Consider the following 24,306-nt stretch of genomic DNA (forward strand, 5'->3'; position numbering starts at 1 on the left):
CCCTTCTTCTCTCTCTCTCTCTCTCTCACACACACACACACACAGATATGTATATAGACACACACAGACACACACATTGTTGGTAAATGGTATTTTTAAGATCTTATTTTTCAATGTTGCTAATATATAGAAATTGATGTTTGATATTGACCTTCTAGCTAGTGACTTTGCTAAATTCACTTGTTGGTTCCAGTAATGGATTTTTTGGCTTGTCTATATATGTAATCATGCAATCTGGAAAAAAAAATGACAGCTTTACAGCTTCCTTTCCAATCTTCTTTTGTTTCTTTTTCTTGACTTGTTGCATTGGCTAGCACTTCTGGTAAAGTGTTGAATATAAGTGGTGATAGTGAACATTTTTTCGTGTTCCCAAACTCAGAAGAAAAGTGTTCAATGTTTCACCATTAAATTGGATACTAACAAAAAAATTGGATACTAACAGTAAGTATTTTTATTGATATTATAATAAAGAGTATCAACAAAATGCCAACAAAACCCAAAATTCCATCAAATAAATTCACATAACAATGAAAAAGAATGAATTACTGCTACTTTCAACAATACAGCGAATATCATAGATATAACAACGAACTAAGAAAGTCAGAAATAAAGTAATTCATCTCCTATCATTCCACTTACGTGAATTTCAAGAACAAGCAAAACTAATCAGAATAGCAGTTCCTGAAGCAGGAGATTGACAAGAAAGGGGCATGAAGAAGCCTTCCAGAGCTGGAAGCATTATATCCTGATCTAAATGTTAGGTGCATAGGCTTAGTATCAGCGACTCCACTATCTAACCCTTTTGAAGTCTATTTATTTAATCTTTTGTGTATCAAAGTAAAATAGTCCAATAATCCCTTCCTGCCTTATAGAGTACTATTAGAATTCAAATAAGACACAAGAGCCATAATAGCTAATATCTGCCTGGCGTTTGTTCTGTGCCAAGCACCATTTAAATACTATATACATCAATTCATTTAATCTCACTATACGCTAGATGGGATATTCTGTTGTTGTACATGTGAGAAATTATGCTTTGGAGGGTCTCACAGTCTCTAAGAGGAAGAGCCAAGATTTGATTCTAGATAGCTTGGCCTACAGCTATAAGCACTGCTCCATCCTGCCTCTGAGCTCTTCCTCTCTGACAGTTGACTGGGGGGCCCTTTTACAGATCTTAGTATGTTTGCCAAGCTTCTGCTTCTTCTGGTCTTTATCCTTCCTGCTTCTGCCTTCAAGTCCTCTGAGTTGCTACACTGTGCTGGAAGAACTGTTGTTGGAAATTCCATGTTGGCACAGCACAGTGTTTCCACCCAGGGTGTGGGCACAACCTTAAGACAACACATTCTTACCACAGCCTGTGAGTGAAGCAGTGGAGGAGGCAGCCCTAGGCATGGTGAACAGACTTGGCTTGTTGCTTGTGGGCATCACAGTGTAGTCAGCAGGAAACTTCTAGAGTCTGTGCTTGCTTCTTGCTCTGAGATAGCTCTGAACTCTGAACTGGCTTTTTGAGAACCAATGTCTGCCTTGGTTCTCTCTGTTTCTTACTCCCTTTCCTCTCTTCCTTTATTCCTCCTTTCCTTTCTTAATTAAAAAAATTTTTAAAAATAAAATTTATGCCAGGTTAAAAAAAAATCAAACTGTACTAAAGAGTATAGAATAAAAATGGTCTCCCTCTCAACCTTGATTGTCTCCCACACCCAGTTGTCCCTGCTAGAGGCAACTATTGTGCTAGTTTCCTGTATTTCTTCCTGAGATATTTAATACATAAAAGCATATACAGATGTATCACTCCCTCATTGGCTTTTCACAAGTCATGTGATACTATTACATCTTGCTTTTTTACACTTAAAAATTTACCTTGGAGGTAAAAATTGGAGGTTATTACATATCAGTATTTGAAGAACTTGTTGTGTTCCTGCTAATAGCCAAAGAGGACTTTCATCAGTTCACTTCATGTCATCTGTGTAATGCTGACTCTTCTTATCCATATGGCGTAATGTTGCCCATGACAGTCAGGTAGGGGTCCACACATCTGTCTACATACACATCTATGCAGACACCTACCTGAATGTGGGGAGAAGTAGCTTTAATTCTGAACCTTATGAAGGAAACCAGAGAGTCTAATGGGAATGACTGACCCAAGTGCTGGAAGGAGGGTGATAAACATTTTCCTGTATGGTTATCAAATCTGATTGTGACCGAGTCTCTGTCGATAGCCTCTTTTCTTATCCTGGAAAGCTGGACTCAGCACTTTAACACATGTTGCAAGTGGCCATGTTATAGCATGTTAGTAAGAAAAGGGTAGGTTACAACACACTGATGGAGAGATAGGAAAGAGGTTTTCCACTATACACCACCACAGCCAAGCTTCATTAAGACCCTCAAATCCCCTTGCCCATGATCATCACCTCATCTCCCTGCTCCCTCAACCTCATTCATCACCTCTTTGGCTCAGGCTCTCCTTCCCTGTCTCGGCCAGAGCCATTTAGCTCTCTTGCCTTCCCCTCTGCATCCTCTCATCCATCTCTTAGAGTATGGTCTCTGGATCTTCTTTGTCAGATTCACCAGCAGGGCTTATTGACAATGCTATCCAAGACCTAAATGAACTGGAAATTGGGGGAGGAAGGGTCAGGAATCAGTATCTCTAACAAGCTCTCAGGTGATTGGTAGGTGTACTGAAGTTTGAGGCCAGGTGTAGAGGCTGCCTTTGGGACCATCAGTTGGACCCAGGTATTTGGAGCCAGGTTGATGGGAGCAAGTTATACTAAGCATGGTGGCCTGTGGGTAAAAATGTCCTCTTCTTGGCATACCCCATTCAGAAAGGGGCCATTGTGTGGCTGCTCCATGGTCAACTCTAATCTCTGGGATAAAGGAAGAAATACCCTCCACTGTGCTTTGCCTGTGGTAAATATATGGAGGCCAGTATTTTTTTTTCCCTTTTAAAAATTGAGGTAGAGGTGCTCCTCGGTAGCTCAGTTGGTTGAGTCTCTGACTCTTGATTTCTGCTCAGGTCATGATCTCAGGGTCATGAGATGGAGCCCCATGGTGGGCTCTGTGCTCAACAGGGAGCCTGCTTAAAATTCCCTCTCTCCTGGGGTGCTGGGTGGCTCAGTTGGTGAAGCATCTACCTTTGGCTCAGGTCATGATCCTGGGATCCTGGGGTGGAGCCCTGCATAGGGCTCCATGCTCAGCAAGGAGTCTGCTTCTCTCTCTCTCCCTCTGCATTCCCCTTCCTGCTGCTCATGCTCTCTTATGTACTCTCTTCAAATAAATTTTTTAAATCTTTAAAAAATTTTTCTTTCTCTCTCTGTCCCTCTGCCCCTCCTCCCCTGCTCACACACTCTGGCCCTCTCTAAAAAAAAAATAAGTAAATAAAATATTTTAGTAAATGTGCTGCCGAAGCAAGCACAAAAATAAGAAAATAAAAATAAAAACCGAGGTGGAAAGTATATGTGGTCAAGTGCATAAAATCTAAATGAGAAGCTTGATGGGTTTTTGCATAATTACACACTTGTGGAACACAACCATCTTCAAGAGATAGAGCATGGAGTCCCTTGTGCCCCCTTCCTCTTAACTCCCTGACCAGAAGTAACTACTATATTGACCTCCATCACCATAAATTAATTTTGCCTGTTTTTTTTAAGATTTATTTATTTATTTATCTATCTATCTATTTATTTATTCATGATAGACACACACAAAGAGAGGCAGAGACACAGGCAGAGGGAGAAGCAGGCTCCATGCCGGGAGCCCGACGTGGGACTCGATCTTGGGACTCCAGGATAGCGCCCTGGGTCAAAGGCAGGCGTCAAACCGCTGAGCCACCCAGGGACCCCCAATTTTGCCTGTTTTTGAACTTTATACAAAATCGAATTGTACAGGGTGCACTCTTTGTTTGGCTTCTTTTGCTCAGCATTTTGTTTGTGAGATTTCTCCATGTTTGTGTGTATAGTAGAGATTAGTCTTTATCATTGCTGTGTGCAAGGAGTCAGCAAACTGTTTCTATAAAGGGCCAGATAAGGGCAGCCCCAGTGGCTTAGTGGTTTAGCGCCACCTTCGGCCCAGGGCGTGATCTTGGAGACCCGGGATCAAGTCCCACATCAAGTCCCACATCAAGTCCCACATCAAGTCCCACATCAAGTCCCACATCGGGCTCTCTGCATGGAGCCTGCTTCTCCCTCTCCCTCTGCCTGTGTCTCTGCCTCTCTCTCTCTCTCTCTCTCTCTCCTTCTCCATCTCTAATAAATAAATAAAATCTTTAAAAAAAAGGGGGGGCCAGATAAAATATTTTCAGCTATGCAGACCATACATTCTCTACTGTAACTACTCAGATCTGCCATTGTAGCTCAAATGCAGCCATGAGGGATACAAATATGCAAAATTGGCTACAGGCTGGCCTGTGAGGCATAGTGTGTTGATCCTTGCTGTATAAAATTTCATTATGTGAATATATCTCAACATATTTAGTGATCCATTCCCGTTTTAGGCACCTGGGTGACCCACTTTTGGATACAATGATTCTGTTGCCATGTGTTTTGGTGAACATATGCACTCATTCTGTGGCTTGGAAGCAGTGGAATTGTTAGATCATAAGACTGGCATACCTGTAGTTTTAGTAGATACCATCAAACAATATTCCAATGTAGTTGTACCAATTTGTACTCACCAGTAAAGTTTTTTCACATCCTCAGTAACACTTGGTGTTGACAGTTTTTTTATTTATTTTATTTTTTTAAAGATTTTATTCATTTATTCATGAGAGACAGGGAGAGAGAGAGGCAGAGACACAGGCAGAGGGAGAAGCAGGCTCCATGCAGGGAGCACAACATGGGACTCGATCCGGGTCTCTAGGACCACGACCTGGGCTGAAGGCTGCGCGCTAAACCGCTGGGCCACCCAGGGATCCCCTACAGTTTTTTTAGTTACATCTATTTGCATAGGTGTGTTATGGATTTTAATTTGCATTTTCCTGTGACTAATAATGTTGAGCACTTTCTCAAATTCTTGTTGGCCACTTGGGCATTTTGTGAAGTAAAACTTGTCTACTATTTCTAAAAATTGAATTGTTTGTCTTTTTCTTGTTGTTTGTGGAAGTTCATTATATATTTTGGAGACAAGTCCTTCGTTAGATATCAATATAGCAGATATCTTCTTTTAGTTTACGGCTTGCTCTTTTACTTTCTTAATAATGTCTTTTGATGAACAGAAAGTTCAAATTTTTTTAGAAGGTTTTAATTTTAATGAGGTCCAATTTATCAATTTTTTTTCTTTTCTGGTTAGTACTTTTTGTGTTCTGTTTAAGCAATCTCTGTCTATCCCAAGATCATGAAGATATTCTCCTACCTTTTCTTCCAGGTTTTGTTGTTTTACCTTTCTCAGCTAGGTCTGTGATCCATTTTGAATCAATTTTTGTGTTTGATGTGAGGTAGGAGTCAAAGTTCATAATACTGCATAAGGAAATCCATTTTTCCGGTACCAGGTAGTGAAAGGACCACCATTTCCATCCATGATAGGAGCCCTGCTTTTAAGGTTGGGCTCTAGTCTAAAAAAGGGTTCTGAATGCGTGTAGTGTGGGTCTCCAGACTATGCTCCAGGAGGAAGAGATGAAAGAGGTGGGGGGTTTAGATACTCTGGGCAACACTAAGGTGGATAAGGCAGGTTCTCTCTGTCTGTGAAATTCCTTGTCTCCATAATGCTTAGAAGGATGTCACACCCGGCCAAGAGTTTTCAGCTGTTGCAGGAAAAATGAGATTTCCAAGAAACCACGCTTGGAAAAAAAAAGAACCTGGTTTCACATTTTAAAATGTTTTCACTACTGTTCATGTTGCCTGGGCCAAGTTATTGCTTCTGGAAGAAAACAGGCTTCAAACTATGAACGACTAAGTAAGTAAATTAGTACTGGCAATAGCAGTAACTAGGGAAACTCCTGAATATTGTGAGATCCAAAACTATTTATTTCTGTAAGTGAAAGAGAAAGAGTGTCCCAGGCTCAGGTTCTGCAGATGTTAAACTTCGGACTAATATGTTCCAGACAGATGACGGCTGTCCAGAGCTTTCCCGACCACTCCCCAGGGCTTTCTCTTGGGTTACATGAACCTGGGCAGCCCTTCTACCATTTACGAGAGACAAGAAAGCCACTTTTTATACCTTGCTTTGATACCTGGAAGATGGGGCTGAAGGGTGCTTGTTATTTCTCACTGTTTATGGAGTATGTGGGGTTCAGACTTGGCTGGTAGGCACAGCACCAGGGAGTGGATATGGGGATGAGGCCTTGGCTCCCAAATTGATGCTAGAAGAATATTTCATTCCCTGACTTGTGGTTTATTTCTGAGTACCTGGAATCTGCAGGGGCAGCTGTGCCTGAGGATAAAGCACCTTCAGATCCGTGGGCTCCACTAGCCCAGGACCATCCTTGAGGTCCACTCTCCTTGGAAAGTAATAGCATTTGTAGTTAACAAATAATTTATTCTCTGATATATTAATCAATACATTCACCCAACAAATTTTTATGGAGATAGACACTGTGTTAGGGTCTGGGCGTACATCAATGAACAGCACAGACAAAATTTCCTACTCTCATGGGGCCTTCTTTCCAGTGGGGGAAAACACGGAACAAACAATAAATAAATATAGGATGTGAAGTTAAGGTCCAGGGCAGGAGGGTCGGGGGAGGAACTATAATTTTAAGTAAGGGTGATAGGGTTGGCCTCAATGAGGAGATGACATATGAACAAAGTCTTCAAGGAGGAGAAGAAATGAGTCATGGGGTTATCTGGAGGAAAAGCTGTCCATGCAAGGCTTTGGCTCACCTCTAAGTTAGGCATATTCTAAATCCAAAGATCTCTCCCTCCGTCCCTCTCTTCTTTCCTACCTTCGCTCTTTCCTCCCTTCCTTCCCTCTTCCTATAGTTCTCCTCTCACTGAGAGACAAGGGACAAATGTGTTCACCCCCTGGGAGCTCTCCGGGCCTCTCAAAACAGGACTTGGACATCTTCAGAAATGCCCCCAATATTACAGGACAGATGGGAATTTAGTGATGGATTGATTGTCTCTCTAATATTAGAACCCCATTAATGCCCCCAGAATGAAATTAAACTTTAATATGTTCACTCCAACTAATTTTATTTCATCCCAACTAATCCCTATCTTCTGAGGCCTTTGATGGGCACTTTAATTAAATCATGAAGAGAGCCCTTTGTCTCCTGAGGAGGGTGGAAACCTCCCCGTTCTTCCCCATCCCTCCATCTTCCTCTACCTGCCCCCTGCACTGACTGGTGAGGAATGCCTCCTGTTCCCAGGGTGCTGGGATGGCAAGACCCTGTTCTGGACGTGGTCTCCACCCCAAACCCTACTCCTAGATTCAGAGGAGTCTTTCCAGTAGAGATAGCAGCAGCCCCTCATGGATGAAACCATTGCTGGATTCCAGGCACTTGATAAATATTATTGAAAACAACCTGCCCCAAATGCTGTGTGTCTCTGTGACTCTCTGCTCTGGCCTGTTATAAGCCTCTGTGAATCTTTTCTACGGCACACTTCAGCTTTACAGCTTCCCTGCCACATGTGGCCAGAGCTGTGTTTCCTATACTGTGAATGCCCTTGCCTGGCTGGGGCTGACCATTCATGCATGTATACATGTTTTCATTCGGCATTCATTCCTTCATCTCCACTTTCATGTCCCACAGGCATTTCAACCTTAATGAGGCCAACTTTGAGCTTCTGATCTAATCCCACCCCTAAATCAGCTCCTCCTCCTGTCTTCAGTGCCTCAGTAAGTGGCATCTGTGCCTCTCAGTCACAGCATCTAGAAACCTGGGAGTCATCCCTGAGAAAGACAATTATTATACGATCTTACCCATGTGTGGAATTTAAGAAACAAAACAGGATCATAGGGGAAGGGAAGAAAAAATAAAACAAGATGAAATCAGAAAGGGAGATAAACCATAAAAGATTCTTTTTTTTTTTTTTAAGATTTTATTTATTTATTCATGACAGACACAGAGAGAGAGGCAGAGACACAGGCAGAGAGAGAAGCAAACTCCATGCAGGGAGACTGATGTGGGACTCAATCCTGGGACTCCAGGATCACGCCCTGGGCTGAAGGCAGACACTTCAACCACTGAGCCAGCCAGGTGTCCCCATAAGAGAGTTTTAATCATAGGAAACAAACTGAGGTTGCTGGGTTGGGGGGATAGGGTAACTGAGTGAGTAAGGCAATTAATCTCTTTGCACCTTTTCCCATAGTGACATGGAAATAACATTATCACTATACTTTAGAGGATTGTTAGAGGGAGTAGGATTTACTACATCAAAAGAACCATGTCTAGCACATAGTAAGGACCAAATATATGTTAGCTGACAGAAAATGGTGTTGGCTGTGTCTCCATCCTTTAGCCAAGTAGCAGCTCATTTTGTTAGTTTTAAGATTTTATTTATTTATTTATTTATTTATTTATTTATTTATTTATTTATTTATTACAGAGATAGGGACAGACAGAGAGAGAGCATGATCAGGGAGAGGGAGAAGCAGACTCCCCACTCAGCAGGGAGCCCAATGAGGGGCTGGATCCCAGACCCTGGGATCATGACCTGAGCCAAAAGCAGACACTTAACCGATTGAGCCATCCAGGCGCCCCTAAATTACTTATTTTCACGTTAACGTAGATGTTTCTATAAACCAAGAAAAACTGAATAGTATTATACATTTTAAAAATTAATTTATTTCTTTATCTTTTAAATTTTTATTTAAATTCAAGGTATTTGAGGAGCCTGCCTGGGTGGCTCAGTGGTTGAGTGTCTGCCTTTGGCTCAGGTGGTGATTCCGGGGTGGTGATCCCGAGGGATTGAGTCCTGCATTGGGCTCCCTCACAGGGAGCCTGCTTCTCCCTCTGCCTATGTCTCTGCCTCTCTCTGTGTGTCCCTCTCTGTCATCAGAACTGTTTTGGCTCTGGCCTGGGGCTTTTTTTTTTTTTTTAATTTTTTATTTATTCATGATAGGCACACAGTGAGAGAGAGAGAGGCAGAGACACAGGCAGAGGGAGAAGCAGGCTCCATGCACCGGGAGCCTGACATGGGATTCGATCCCGGATCTCCAGGATCGCGCCCTGGGCCAAAGGCAGGCGCCAAACCGCTGCGCCACCCAGGGATCCCTGGCCTGGGGCTTTATAACATGTCTGAGACCCTGAATCCTGAAGCTTCCCTGCTTTGGCTGCTGATTATGAAGGTCCAGGCTGTGGGTAGGGGGTGTTCCAACACCCACAGGGTTTGGGGCTGCAGGAAAGCAGCTACCAGAATGTATTTTTTAAGAAATTCCACCTTGGTGGAATGAAGTAAACTTTATTCTCTGCAAAAAAAAAAAAAAAAAAAAAAAAAGGGACACTCTCTGTGTGTCCCTTATAAATAAATAAATAAATAAATAAATAAATAAATAAATAAATAAAATCTTAATAAAAATAAATAAATAATAAATTCTAGGTAGTTAGCATCCAGTGCAGTATTGGTTTCAAGAGTACAGTTCAGTGATTCATCACTTACATACAACACCCAGTGCTCATGGCGACAAGTGCCCTCCTTAATCCCCATCCTTCCACAGGAATTTCGGCCAAGCTCTGCTTCCTCAGAGCCTGGGAAAATGCAGTATCAGGGTACTTTCCAGTGTGACACCTTATCGTAGTCTAGCTCCCCTTCTTCCTCAATCGCAGGTGAAACAGTTGCTCTCATTTTTATCCCGGAACAAGAGACTCCCTCAATAAAGCAGCAGCAGTGTCCTCATTAAGGAGGACTGGGCTCTGTTAAAGAGCCAGAGCAAGGCAAGTCCTTCCCACAGGTTCAGGGAATGAGTTTATTGTAGAATTCTCTAGGCAATAAGGAAGCTGGGCTGGACGGCATGGTCTGGCGTCGTGCAGCCTGGCGGGGAGTCCCACGCCCCAAATGCCATCTGCCTCGGGGCTTGGGGTTTGTCCACAGGGCCTGGCTGGGGTCATGTCCCCTCCATTCCCTCACCTCAGAGCGCTGCTCACCGTGACTTCTCTGTCTTCTCTCTGAGGGTCTTTTGGACATCTACCCTGCTATCAACTGCTGCTCCTCTTGGAAACTCCAATTCAAACCCTCTGAGGCAGGGGCCCACCAGGTTGCCTCCAGGGCCACTGGCTGCCCCAGGGAGAGGGGCCCACCTGTCCAGTCAACTGGGAGGGGTCACGTACCCAGCAGGGAGACTGAGGCCCAGAAAACCTCTCAGAAGTGGCTGCACCAGGGCAGATGTCCTGATGCTTCTAGAAGGAGTCTCTCCAGATAGAAGTATTTTTTCTTTAAAGATTTCATTTGTTTATTCATGAGAGACACAGAGAGAGAGGCAGAGACAGAGGGAGAGGGAGAAGCAGACTCCCTGCGGGGAGCCCACTGTGGGACTCGATCCCAGGACTTCGGGATCATACACTGACCCGAAGGCAGACATTCAACCACTGAGTCACCCAGGAGCCCCAGGAGTTAAGTATTAACGACAAAACAATTAATATGGAATTATAGACAAAACAAGGGCCTGGAACAAAATTGCAATCACAAAGTTGGCTGTGTTTCTCTGCATTTTCTCCACCTCTCGCAAGCCACCCCATGCTTCGGTTTCCCTTCTGGTAAAACAGAGAGCATTATTCTCCCTCCTCCCCAATACATGCAACTTTCTCTTCTTGACGAGGGTCCTGGAAGTCATCTGGCGACTTACACAGTGGCCTTGTGAGGTGTGTCACCACTGTCACCATGTTACCTGGATCAGGGAACTCGCTCACCTGGAGTCTCTCAGATGAGCCAAGAATCTCCCCGAAGTGGGCCTGGCTCTAAAAGCCCTCCCTCATGGGGACTCTCAGGGTTGTGGTGGCAGCCTCTGCGGGCCCCCATAATTCTAGTGCTCCCCCCAGGGTGGGGGGCAGGCAGAGCAATGGCTGCCACCACCCAGTCATTTCAGCGATTTATTTTATCCTTCTCTTCTTTCTCTCCTGACCTTTTGACTACCCCAACCAACAAATTACTTAGGGGACCCAGACAGCTCATCTTACAGTGATCTACAACAGTAAACACAGGTCATTGCTCTTACAATGACCTATCCCATTATAATGTCTCAGCCAGAGACAGACACAGCCTCTTTTTCCTACTGGACCTGAAAATCCTCCATGCTATGAGGCTCTGAGTAGCTTGAGGTGCTGAGAAGCCGTTATTTGTCTATTAAGGTTGGTCCTGGAATCTATGAAGATTGGTCCCCCCTTGCTGAGTTGGATTTAGCACTTCTCAGGTGCCCCCTCCCATCTCCCCACCCCCTTGGAGGCCCTAAATAGAAGGACCCCAGCTCAGGGATCCGGAAAACAGGAGTGCTTGAGGATACAAATGGCTGGGAAGAAATCCCCTCCTAAGGCCAGTGCTAATCCTCTCGGGAATGTCTTCCACTCCCACCCACTCGGTGACCTGACCACTGCTCCTCCCCCCCTGCAATTTCCTGCTGTGTATGAACCTCTCAGCTGTCTCTCTCCCTCCCCCGCTTCCATTGCCCCCTCTTTTCAAGTTCCTTTCCAGTAGTTAATGAATGAAGCAACATTTATGCACATACTGGACAAACCTCTGTGAAAACCAACTGGAAAAAAGGAACACCCACCATGTACTGCGTCCTCTGTAGGCAGTTTGTGAACATTCCCTTATTCTACTGTCATCCCACAGGGCAGGCTTATTATTTCTACTTCACAGAAGAGGAAACTGAGGCCTAAGGGGGTGCCAGAGATTGCCCCATCCAGAAAAGGGTCCTTCAGAGCCTCTCCAGGGGCCTAGGGGAGTCCAAGCCCCCTGGATGTCTTGAACTACCTAGGACTGAGGCAGAGTGGGTATCTGGAACCACAGTGTAGGGCTGGCTGCAGATTGGTCTGTCTCTACTTGGTGTGGGCTCCAGTGACTGGGGAGCACTCTCCTACGAAAACCAGAGCTCATAGCTCAGATACTGGCATTCACTTTTACATATCCAACCATCCATCCATCCATCCATCCATCCATCCATCCAAAGGCCATTGGCCACAGCACACCCACTTGGAAGCTATAATAAAAAAAAATGACAGGCAATGGGCAGCCCGGGTGGCTCAGAGGTTTAGCACCTCCTTCTGCCCAGGGCGTGATCCTCGAGACCCGGGATGGAGTCTGATGTCTGGCTCCCTGCATGGAGCCTGCTTCTCCCTCTGCCTGTGTCTCTCATGAATAAATAAATAAAATCTTAAAAAAAAAAAAAGGCAATAACAAATGTTGGTGAGGATGTGGAGAAATCAGAACACATTGTTGGTGGGAGTATAAAATGGAGCAACCACTTTGGAAAACAGTCTGGCAGGTCCTCAAAAAGTTAAACATAAAAAAAAAAAGAAAAGCGAAACATGAAGTTACCCTGTGACCCAGCAATTCCACTCTTAAGTAATACCCAAGAGAATTGAAAACATCTGTTCACACAAAAACCTGTACATAAATGTTCATAGCAACTTTATTCACAATATCCAAACAGTAAAAGCAACCCAAATGGCCATCAATTAACGAATGGATAAAAAAATTGGTATGTCCGTACAATAGAATATACAACCTACAACATGAATAAACTTTGACAAGGTGATGCTAAGTGAAATAAGCCGGGCCCAAAAGACTGCATATTGCATAATTCCATTTATATACAATATTAAGAATAAGTAAATCCGTTGAGACAAAAGGCAGATTAGTGGTTGCCTATGGCTGGGGACAGGAGAAAATGGGCAGTGACTGCTAATGGGTATGGGGCTTCTTTTGGGGTGATGGAAATGTTCTGGAATTGAATAGTGGTGATGGTTGCATAACCTTGTGAATATACTAAAAACCATTGCACTGTACAATTTTAAAAGGTGAATTTTTTAGAAAGATGTTATTTATTTATTTATGAGAGACAAAGAAGAGGCAGAGACATAGGCAGAGAGAGAAGCCAGCTCCCCGTGGGGAGACTGATGTGGGACTCGATCCCAGGACCCCGGGATCACCCACTGAGCTAAAGGCAGACTCTCAACCACTCTCAGAGCCACCCAGGTGTCCCTTAATAAATGACTTTTACTGAGTACCTAGTATATGCCAGGCACAGTGCTACTGCCACAAAGATGTGTGTGTGAGACATGGCTTTGGGGAGCTTGTGTCTAGTAAAGGAGACAGATGATTGAGCCACAATTAAAATAGTAGGATCTGTGTTGGGCTAGATGGGAACCCCAGGGAGCATGGGAATCAAAGGTCGGGGAACCTTCTAGAAGTGACAATACAATGAAGTAAAAGGGGTTCTGAAGGGCCCCGAGGGACCAGGATGAGGTAGCAGAAGTATAGGTATTGAATGCTGAAGGCCCAGTTTCCCTCTGGTGTCTCCCTAGTAAGTTCAGCAGCCAGCCAGGCAGGAGGAAGCAAAGCATTCCTTCCAGTGGGGGAATGTCAGTCTCCTCTGTGGGCTCTCCTCCCCATACACACAGCAAACAAACTACCTGTTCCCCTGGCCTTCCCCACCCCCTGCCCACATGGAAAGTACAGAGAAACATAAAGAAGAAAATAACTATTGCTCATACTTCCAGTGCTGTTAATATTTTAGTATTTTTGTCTCACAGATTTTTACCCCCCGGTGCCTTTATTTTATGTGGTGGGAATCATTGAGCACTATATATAATCTGATGTTTTTCTATGGATACCACACGCATTATTCCTTGTCATAAAAAATTCTTGATATACTTCCTTTCTTTGACTATATTGTGGCCCACCATAAAGCTGGACCCTAAAGCTTGGCCAGCATGCCTTTCTTCAGTGATGACCATCTTGTATGCATTGGTGCTCTGAACATCTTTGTGCACCAAGTGGCCAGAGTCTGGAGTTGGGGGTGCCAGTTATTGTTCTGCTTTTTGGTGGGCACTCTGGTCAGGAAGGGGACTCTCCTAAGAGCACCAGAGACAGGACATCCATGAAGTGGGGAGACTCTGAAAGCCCAAATTATCAGAGCTGTAAAGGTTCCAGAGAATCACAATTGAAAAAACAGAGGCCCAGAGGGCTCACATGGCCCAACCAAAAATGGACAGCTTTTCAGGGAAGGATCCAAGAGGCTGCAGTTAGCTGATTGGAAGGCATTTAGAACTCCTTCTTGGATCAGCATCCAACATCCTCAGAGGCTGAGGTTGGGGAGAAAGTGACCAAACACTTCTCTTCCTCCTCTATTCGGGTTAGCCCTTACCCACCTGTAGCATGCAGCCCGTGTTCTGCCCACATTTGTCATTCCAGCCCATCCTGTGAATTCAGGCTGCCAGCATCTGCATCTCTGGGTCTGAGAGCTTTTCCAGAACCAAGGAAGGCCACTTACTTGCAACAGGCCTTGGGGAGTTAAATCTCCCTGGGAGCAGCCCCAACCAGTGATGCTCTGGAATTGCTAGGCCAACAGCTAGCAGCCTTGCCCCTCAGGTGGGACCACTCTGGGGCCTGGGCTCTACATTACATCTTATGTTTCCCTGTGAGGTTAAGCTCCAGTTGCCTGTTGTGGTAACTGGCTTAATAGTGTACCCCTGGGATGCCTGGGTGGCTCAGTGGTTGAGTGTCTGCCTTTGGCTCAGGGCATGATCCTAGGGTCCCGGAATCGAGTCCCACATTGGGCTTCCTGGATGGAGCCGGCTTCTCCCTCTGCCTGGGTCTCTGCCTCTCTCTCTGTGTCTCTCATGAATAAATTAATAAAATGTTAAAAAAAAATAGTGTACCCCTGATGACTGCCTGTCCTTCTCCATTTGCTTACCAATGTCCCCTGCACTTTCCAAATATACTACTTGCAAGTGAATCCTTGCCTCTTAAAGTACCATACCTCTGGGGCTGCCTGGATGCCACTTTACATATTAATCCTCAACCCAGGAAGCAGCATGGAAAGGCAGAAAAGAAAGAAATGTTCTGGGAAGTGTCAACAAGGAATCCAACCCTTAAAGAAAATTCCTGGCTAGACCACCCCCCCACAAGCTAGTCAGGTCCTGACCCACAGTGCCAGCCAGTATGAGTCACATTCCAGGGACTCAGCAAGCAAAGTCATCCAAATTTGGGCCACCTTAGGTCCATCCACCCCAGGTGACCACCTGGGCATTTCCAGGAAAAATCCCTCTGCTTCTGTCATCTCCCAGTCATTCAAGGCGGTACACAGCCAGGGAGACCTTGGCTACCCAGTGGCTGGAATTTGTGTGACTCACGCCCTCCAGTGGTCAGTTGACAAATGACGTGGGGCTCTGGGGCTAGGGGCCCGTTTGAGGCTGGATGCCTTAGGGTATCAGAGCTGAGAGGATCCTTACACAGCTTCTTCCCCAGTGCTGTCCTCTGACGGGTGAGGGGAGGGGACGCTCTGCTAGGACATGTGATTCACCAAGAGTCTCTGGTGGGCGCGTGCACACACACATACAACTGCTGAGAAGTCAAACTTGCCTGCCCTCTCGTATATTTTCCTTGCGGTTATTTGTGTTCTACCCTCATAATTCTTATCACACCTGCATACCACCTACACTATAATTTGCTGAAATATTTTTTCCTTAAAACAATTCTTTTTTTTTTTTAACTTAAGTTATTCCAGGTACCACCCCAAACACCTTCTGGATTGCCTTAAGGGCATTGACCACACTTTGGGAGACCAGTCATTTAACCCAGGTTTACCCAGATATAGGCTTGCCTTTAGCATCATCAGTAAGGATATCTATCAAGCACCTACTGTGTGCAGAATGCTGAGATTATAAGACACTCAAGGGAGAGACCAGATATATAAGCAGCCACGTCACCATCTGAAAGGGGGATGGTACCAGAGGACCTGGGGAGAAACGGGGTGGGGGTGCGGCAGATGAGCTCAAGGGAGGTCAGGAGCTTTCTGGACTGGAAGAAGGGGTAAGCCAAGACAAATTGCTGTGAGACTTAGGAGTGAGATACTCTTGGCTTCAGCTTCCCCATCTGCTAGGAAGGGAACTATTAAGTATCTCTTTGGTTCCTGACACGGTAGACAGGATCTCATTTTATCCTCAGGAAAATTGTACAAAAAAAGCTCTCACTACAGGTAAAGAACCTGAGGTTGGGGACTTGGCCAGGTTCATATAGTCCAGTCTGGCCTCACTGCCACATGTATACCGCATGGGGACGGGAAGCCCGATGGTCTCAGGGCCTTGCAGAAGCGCCATCACCGGGCAGTCAGCAATGACAGCACTTGCCTGAAGCTGCCTGGCCACCTGGCCCAGCTAAAGCTGAGAGTTGTTTCCAATCCTCCTGGCCACTCGGACAGCAAGTGACACAATCTCCCTGAAAGAACTCTGTCTCACCATAATGACTACATGCTGACACCTTGCTACTTTCTTTATTCCTACTGGGACACTGGGTGCCAGGGGTATTGAGCTGGAGCTTCCTGGACAATGGTGGGAATCCCCTGGGTCCAGAGAGATACAGCATCTCCATTGGGGGAACGGACATCATCACTCTCACTTAGAAGTCATGGAGGTTAAAAAAAAAAAAGTGATGGAAGTTGAGGCTTCTTCTCTGGCCTGAGAGCCCATCTAAATCCCTCTGTCCTTCAAGCGCCCTCTTGCCTGAAGGATTGCAACCTTATCAAGTCCCCACCGCCCCTGGAGGCCCTGTGCCCTCCACATCTGAGTAGCACAGCTCAGCACTTTGTGCAGTATAGGGATCAGGAAAGTGTCCCCCAGGGGACAGCTCCCTGGCTTCAGTGCAGGGAGGACGCAGGACTGCATTTCTGGCTCTCCAGTTTTGGGTGTTTTTTGGAGGGAAGGGAGGTAATGGTAGAAGGAAAGGGAGAGTGAGAATCTTAAGCAGGCTCCAAACCCAGTGCAGAGTCCGGCTATCCAGTTTTGATCCATGGTTCTTGAGACAGTGGGCCACCCCTTTGACCCTCGATACCCCACCTGTAAAATGGGAACAATGACACTTGGATTGCAGAGTTGTCACCAGGTCAGGTAAAGCACTGTGCACATAGCACACAGATCCTCCATGCAAGCAATGTTCAACCACCTACTGTATACCACAGAAATTCAGAGATAAGCGTGACAGAGTCTTCCTGTCCTTGTGGAACTTGCGGTACAGAGAAGGGCGGCCTTCCTTCCCTTATTATTATGCATATTCTGGAAGTAAGGAGGACTAGGGCTGTGTTTTTGGGATCATGGGTTCACCCACCATCATGCTGAGCCCTACCTAAAGGCAGCCCATAAACACATGGCATAGGAGGAACCTGCCTTTGGAGTCTGACCGTTCTGGGTTCACATCCTAGCTCTGCCTCGTACTTCATGGCTAACTCAGGCAGGTCATTTTCCCTATTTAAGCTGTAGATTCCTCCTCTTTGAGTAGCTCCCTCAAAGATCTGTTGACAGGACTCCGTGGGGGCTTCTATGAAGCAGGGGCATGGGGCAGGGACTCCTCTGTCTCTTCCTGGGAGCCCCTGCACCTGCCTCATATTGTACAGAGCCAGCCTCAGTTTCCCACTCCCTGCTATTTGCTCCCCTTGCCCCTGGGGTGTGCTTACATGCAGCCAAATGGGCAGGTACATGCACATGGGCACACAAGGTGAGGAGTCATCTGGACTCAGCAAGACCTTGATCTCAGATCTACGACAAGCCTCAGCTCTGCCTTTTATGAGCTGAGTGACGTTGGGCTGGTTGCTCAACATTTCTGGACTTTAGTTTCTTTACTTGTCAAATTGGCAAAATAATAGTACCTTCTTCCCAGAGGGCTGCTGGAGCTCTTGACTAAAATAATGAGTGGAAGGGACTCCTGGATGACTGAGTGGTTGAGTGTCTCCCTTCCTCTCAGGTCGTGATCCCTGGGTTCAAAGATCAAATCCTGCATCAGGCTCCCTGGAGGAGCTTGCTTCTCCCTCTGCCTGTGTCTCTGCCTCTCTCTCTCTCTCTCTGTGTGTGTCTCTCAGGAATAAATAAAATCTTTAAAAAACAAAAAACAGGCTGTGGGGTGTGGAGCAGGAGCCTTGCTTCCCTGGAGCTCTGTCTGTCCTGGATCTGCCCTTTGCAGGGGCTGACAGTTGCAGGAAGTGCAGAGGGGGACTCCAGCCTGTGAGCTGGGCCTGCCAGGTTTTAGCCTCAGCACTGCCTATGTGATCCTGGACAAGTCATTTGACTTCACTGAGCCTCAATTTCCCCATCTATAAAGTGGGGCTAATAGCTTTTTTAAAAAAAAGATTTTATTAAGGTGGGAGGAATCGAAGGCAGCAAAGAGCATACAGGCGGCTGGGCAGGTATAAGCACCACACCCTTCAGGGGGTCGCGAAAAGGGGGGCCTTTGCACAGGTCAGTTGACAATAAGACAATGAGGACACAGAGACACTCTCAGGAACTGCATTTAGGAGGGGTCCTCCTTGTCAGGGATGAGAGCATCTGAGATGGAGTCAGGGCTCCACCCTCAAGGGAAAGGCAAGGCACATATGTACTGGGGCTTCCTGGCCCATCCATCCAATGCCCAACTGTCACATGTTTGACAGGCCAAATAACTGAATAACTGCATCTTCTGAAGCAAAACCAATCAGCTGCTCTGACACCAGCTAGATGCAATTCTAGAGGATTCCATCAATGGCAAATAATAGTACCCATCTCATAAGATCGCTGGAGGAGTTAAAGGAATTAATACATGTGTTTGCCGCAAAAATAGCCAGAATATGTTGAAAGCAGTTAGAAGGAACAGGGGTTAGAGTGAGGCAAACTCCTAACCATCCCTCAAAACCCTGTCCTGGTGTCCTCTCCCCTGTGAACCTTATCTGAACAATGTAGATTCGGCTACTTCAACCATACCATCCCTCTATCATTGCAAGCATCACTCTGTACCAGAATTATCCAACATTCTTTTCTGGAAGCTTTGCACTCCCTGAGCCCAAGGACTCACGGTCTTTCCTCAAGCAGATTGGTTTCCCTGAACTGAACTGGCTAAAGGCCAAAAGAGGATAGCCTTGCTATGCTGAAACTCATTGCAGCCTACTCCTATTATTCATTCATTCATTCATTCATTCATTCAACAAAGATCTTTGAGCTTCTCTTCATGTTCTTTTTGTGGCTCAGTTTACCTTACACAAATTCGATCCATCTTAACAATGCGTTTAATTTGAGGTGGCCAGGAAGGAGATGGATGGATGGCGACAGTGATGTGATAGGATGGTGAGGTCACAGTGGAATAATTCGCACCATACAGGAATACTGTATATGAAGTACTATAATACATTCCATAATAAATGGAATTATAAGGAATGATAATTTTCCATAAAATAAGTTATAAAAGAATTTCTGTCATAAAACAGGAATATTTCTCCTGTAGAAAATAATTCTACCTGCCATCCTACCATAGCTTACTTAGAGCTGAAGGGTGAGACATCGGTGACACCAACATCTGAGAGGTCTCTCTGTGCCAGTGGCTTTCCTTCCCTTGCTCAAACCACAAGCTGAATATTTCAGTGACCTGTTTGGAATACTGGCGTCACCCAGCATCACTGGACTTCTGTAGCCTGGGCATTTTCCAGTATGTTCCATGCTGTCAATACTCCCCAGCTTCCTGGATTCCTGCCACAAACTGGAAAACTAAGAGGTTGGACAGGAATTAGCCAGAGAGCTCCCTGCTGAGGGAAAAAGTACCTAGATCCTAGAGCCAAGGCAATCAGGCTCTGCAATGACTTTTTGATACCACTGCCCCCCTCTGATGAGCCGCCACCACAGACTTGGGATCAGGAAGCAGTGGGTCTACTGAGGATGCACCACACAGAGTGATGTAACAACAAGGTCAGGTCACCCTTGGCCAGGAGCCCCAGGCCAGAAGTCCCAGTCATAAATTAGCAAACTGTACACCCAGCCCGGGACACTCCCTTTGGAAAAATAAAAAGAGACCTTTATGCAAAAACGGCTCCCTGGAATGATGTGGGGTGGGTATAAATACCTCTTTAGCAGCCTGTGTGTTCATGACTTTGCAATAGATTGAGTCTGAGACTCTCTGACCCCAGAGAACTCAGCGTTGCTGGTCTGAGACCTCTCAGCCACCCCTGGTGAGAGGACAGGAAAGTTAGAGGTGGTTCTGAAGGCCTAGAGATACAGGTATCCTCCTGTGTGCTTGTCCATCCTCTTCAACAGGCAGTGCGGCCAGTTGCGAGGTAAGTTTTTCTTTGATTTACGGGTAAGCTACTGCTTTTTCCTATTTGGGGAGGCCCAGGCAATTCTGGGAGGTCCAGATTCCCTATTTGGAATTGGACAATTGGAAGGCCCAATTCCCTATTTGGGAGTTTTTGGCCTACAGAGAAGTTTATCTCTGGTGGCAAATCTAAGAAATGCCCCACGTGAAGTTCGGCCACTTAAAAAGAGCATCTTGCTCAGATTTTTTTTCCTTCAGGATTTGCTACATTTCAAGGAAAACTCTGTTGGAAAATTCAGATTGGAGAGCGGGGAGGAGCCCACTAAGAATTTTTTACCCAGATTATCTTGTCCAGTCCTTATAATGGACACCTCTACCCTGGCAAACAAATTCTGTTAAGATGAATATTATTAAGCCCATTTCACAGATGAAGAAATGAGTCTCAGATAAATAAGTTGGTCCAGGTCATATAACTAGTAGAGCCAGGACTTGAACCTTAGAGGTTTGGCGGCTTCTTCCAAGGGCCACATCACACACTGCCTCCCAGTGCAGAGTTTTGCCATTGAGAAGGCATGGTGGGTGCAAGCCCAGACCAGACCTGGCCTCTACTTTGGTCAGTGTCCCTTTTCCGTTTTTTTGTTTTTTTTTTTTTTTCTTAAAGAGGTGATCTCAAATGTTGAGAGTTGAGTGTATTCTTTTCACAAACAATTCCACAAACAATTTCACAATTATCCATCCCTCCCACTCCACGCTCTGTAATAAAAAGGGAGCAGGCGGGAGAGTTGACAACAGTTGTAGTCTTAAAAGAAAGGCAGCTACAACCTGAGTGCTCTCTCCAATGACAGGCATAACATGACAGTTGCTAATTAGCCTACTGGGAAGACCTTGCAGAACCAGGCAAAGGCGCCCCGTGTTTAACACAAGTGGGCTCCTCCCCACCTTGCCTGGGTCAGAGGGCCAGCAGCTCCCATTAAGGAGGCTCACAGGTTATTTGCTTTGTCCTCGTTGAGCAACGGGTTTGGTGTTTTTCCTTTAGATCGTTATGTCAAATTAGAATCTTTGACAAAAGATTTTTTGTCAAATTAGAATCTACGTTCATGGAACCCCAAATCCAACCTCAAAATAAGAACAGAAATTGCAAGCACAGATGAAGTGGGTGTTTAAGACTGTTTATGTCAAAAAAAAAAAAAAAAAGACTGTTTATGTCAGCTTTTGTACTGATTCTATAGTAACCTAGCCATATTGAGAAGGGCCAGTTCTGCAAACTCTTCCTAAGCTTTTTATTTAAAAAGCCTGATGAGGAACTCGATCCCAGGACCCTGGGATCATGACTTGAGCCAAAGGCAGACTCAACCACCGAGCCACCCAGGTGCCCCTCTTCCTAACATTCTGACCTTCTCTTTTGTCAGCCCATAGTGAAGAATCTCTGAGTTTAAATCCAAAAAAGCCAACTGCTTTGCAAAACCATAGAGATGGCCTGTCCCTGGCAGTTTCTGTTCAAGGCCAAATCCTACAAGTACGACTTGACCGAGGAAACAGACATTAACAACAACGTGGGGAAAGCCAGCCAGGCCCCCTCCAGGTAAGCTTTTGCCTGCTGCCACTTGCTGCTTGTGTCCCCTGGGCTCCCACGTTCTGCTTCGTGCTGCCAACTCAGAATTCCTCTCCGTGCATCTGGCTTCTTACTGGAGATCTGTTCTCACCAGTTGTTTCTTGGATATCTCTGTTGGAATTTAGTACAGCTATTCTTTTTTAGTGGACACCTCGTTGCACCTGACCCCATGTGAAAAAGGAAGGGACATGGCACAGTCCTGTCCCTCAAGGATTCTGGAATCCCTGGGGGAAGAATATAGGAGAGGAATATGGAATACCTGACTTGAGAGTGGGAGGCAGTGGAGCCCAATGGTTAGAACCAGGGCGGCATCCTGGCTGATGTTTGTTCTAATTCACTGTTGCATACGCCTCACAAATTGCTGGATATTTTGAATATTGATCTGGTACAGAGTTCCAGGATGTTAGACAGATGGTATCCAAGCCTTGTGCTGGGCTGCACTTGCTGGTCCTGTGCTGTCTCTCACCAGCTGTGTGACCTAGGGCAACTTAAGCTCTCTGATACTCATAGTATGAGGACACCAATAGTATGAGGACACCCATAGTATGAGGACGCTTCATAGCTTGTTGAGGATGAAACAAGAGTGTGCATAGAAAGCACTCAGTGGAGTGCTCGCACAGAGCATAGCTCCATTAATGTTAGGGCCTCTTATCATTTACCGGGCACCCTGAGTTACTGAGTAACTCTGTGCCAGGGTTATACAGGGCATTTCACATGCATTGCACCTCAACTGATTCCCACAGCGGCTCTGTGAAGTGTGAGTTATTCTCTCATTTTACAGATGAGGAAATGGAAGCTCTAAGAGGAGAGTGACTTCCCCGGAGTCACATGACTGATGGTCATTGATCCCCATCCACACTCCCACTCCACTCCCAGTCAGTGTGCAATAACACGATCCTATAAATCAGAACAAAGCCCTAGTCTGCACAGCGCTGCCCCCTAGTCTCACAGCCCAGAGCCACTTTCCCATGGACTCCGGTGGGCAGCACGGCAACCCGGAGCGCACCCACCAGAGGCCGCAGAAAAGCATCAAGGTTAAAAGCACGGACTTGGAGATAAGCAGGTGGCTTTGCCACTTACTAGCCCTGTGACCTTTGGCAAGTCCCCTAGCACCGGAGCCTCGGTTTCCTCATCTGCAAAAAGGGGTTAGGAAGGCCTATTTCCTGAGGTCATGGTAAGAATGAAATGAGTTCTTTTTTTTTTTTTTTAAGATTTCATTTATTTATTCATGAGAGACAGAGAGAGAGAGAGGCAGAGACACAGGCAGAGGGAGAAGCAGGCTCCATGCAGGGAGCCTGATGTGGGACCCGATCCCGGGTCTCCAGGATCACACCCTGAGCCAAAGGCAGGCACCAAACCGCTGAGCCACCCAAGGGTCCCGTGAAATGAGTTTTTGCAAGCAACAAATAGCCCCGTGCCTGGCAGAGAGAAAATGCTCGGTAAATGGCATCTCATCTAAGATGAGGCAGAGCAATGTTAGGCGAGGTCCCCTTGAAGGGCTTCTGAGGAGTGAGGTGGGCTCGGTGGACTTGAAGAGAGGGTAGAATGTGGGGAGGGGGTGAAGACAAGTAGCAAAGGCATTCCAGGAAGGGGGCGAGGAGGGGGGCAAAGATTCACAGACAGAAGCAAGCATGACTGTGCTTGCGGGCTGCCACAGAGGAGGTGAGGCAGGGAGCCACCGCAGATTCTGGAACGAGACAGGTGTGGCTGGAAATAGAGGTGAGCGCACTGGAAACCAGGCAGGCTGAGCTGTGGTGGGTCTCATCCTAGAGACCGGGAGATGAGAACGCAGGCTTGGATAGCCTCTAGGTATCTTCCTGGCATTTCAGACTCAAAAATGCGGACTGATAGCTTTATTACTCCTCTCAGGATCTCAGAAAGTTCACCCTTCTCTCCGCCGCTTGGCGGCAGCCCCTCACACTGCTCTGACCTCTTACTCCAACTTCTAGTAAGCCACGCTCCTGCTCTAGAGTCTGCAGTGGCTCCCCATGGCCTGTCACCACACGGAGGCTTGGCTATGGCATTCTGTGTGAGCAGCTCTCCCAGACGGGGTGCCTCTCCTACCGGCCCAGTTCCCCGGTCCCCACACTCAGCACAGTCCTCCGTCTACTCCTCCAGACCCACTCTATTCCCCAACCCCCATCTTTCAAGATCATCCTGAATCCTTCTCCTCTCCTAGCCCCCCGCGGTGTGGCCTAAAGCCTTTAGCCCTGAATCCCACACTTCATATAGCACTGACAGTTAGTTATTCCCGACTTGGGGCTTTGGACCATTCAGAAACTCGAGCTGTAAGTTGACTTGGGGCAAACCAGCTGACTCCGTGCCTCCTGCGAGGACGAGCCCCCTGGAGGGGACCCGAGGGGACCTCACCACCAGCAGCCGGCCCGGTCTCCCACGAGACGTCACCCCCAGCCCTGTGCTTCCTTTGGCTTCTTTGCTAGACTCACAGACAGGTCTTGGGGCCGCCTATGGGATGAGAGGGCTGGAGCTGTGGCCTGGGGCAAGATCCTTAGCCTCTCAGGGGAGCCCGCAGCTTCCTTCTCAAGAGAGAGAGAAAACAATACA

The 24,306-nt window shown here is 46.3% G+C and overlaps 1 protein-coding gene across 1 annotated transcript in view; it reads left to right on the forward strand.

Annotated features, from left to right (window-relative positions):
* The first annotated feature begins 20,008 nt into the window (after positions 1–20,008).
* NOS2 (nitric oxide synthase 2) overlaps positions 20,009–24,306 on the forward strand; it is a 38,646-nt gene continuing 34,348 nt past the window's right edge. The window contains exons 1-2 of the mRNA XM_072779370.1: positions 20,009–20,151; positions 21,539–21,711. Of these exons, the coding sequence (XP_072635471.1) occupies positions 21,602–21,711 (110 nt within the window). The 5' untranslated portion in view covers positions 20,009–20,151; positions 21,539–21,601. The remainder of the gene's footprint in view (positions 20,152–21,538; positions 21,712–24,306) is intronic.

Source organism: Canis lupus, chromosome 16, assembly GCF_048164855.1.
Source record: "Canis lupus baileyi chromosome 16, mCanLup2.hap1, whole genome shotgun sequence".
NCBI lineage: Eukaryota > Metazoa > Chordata > Mammalia > Carnivora > Canidae > Canis > Canis lupus.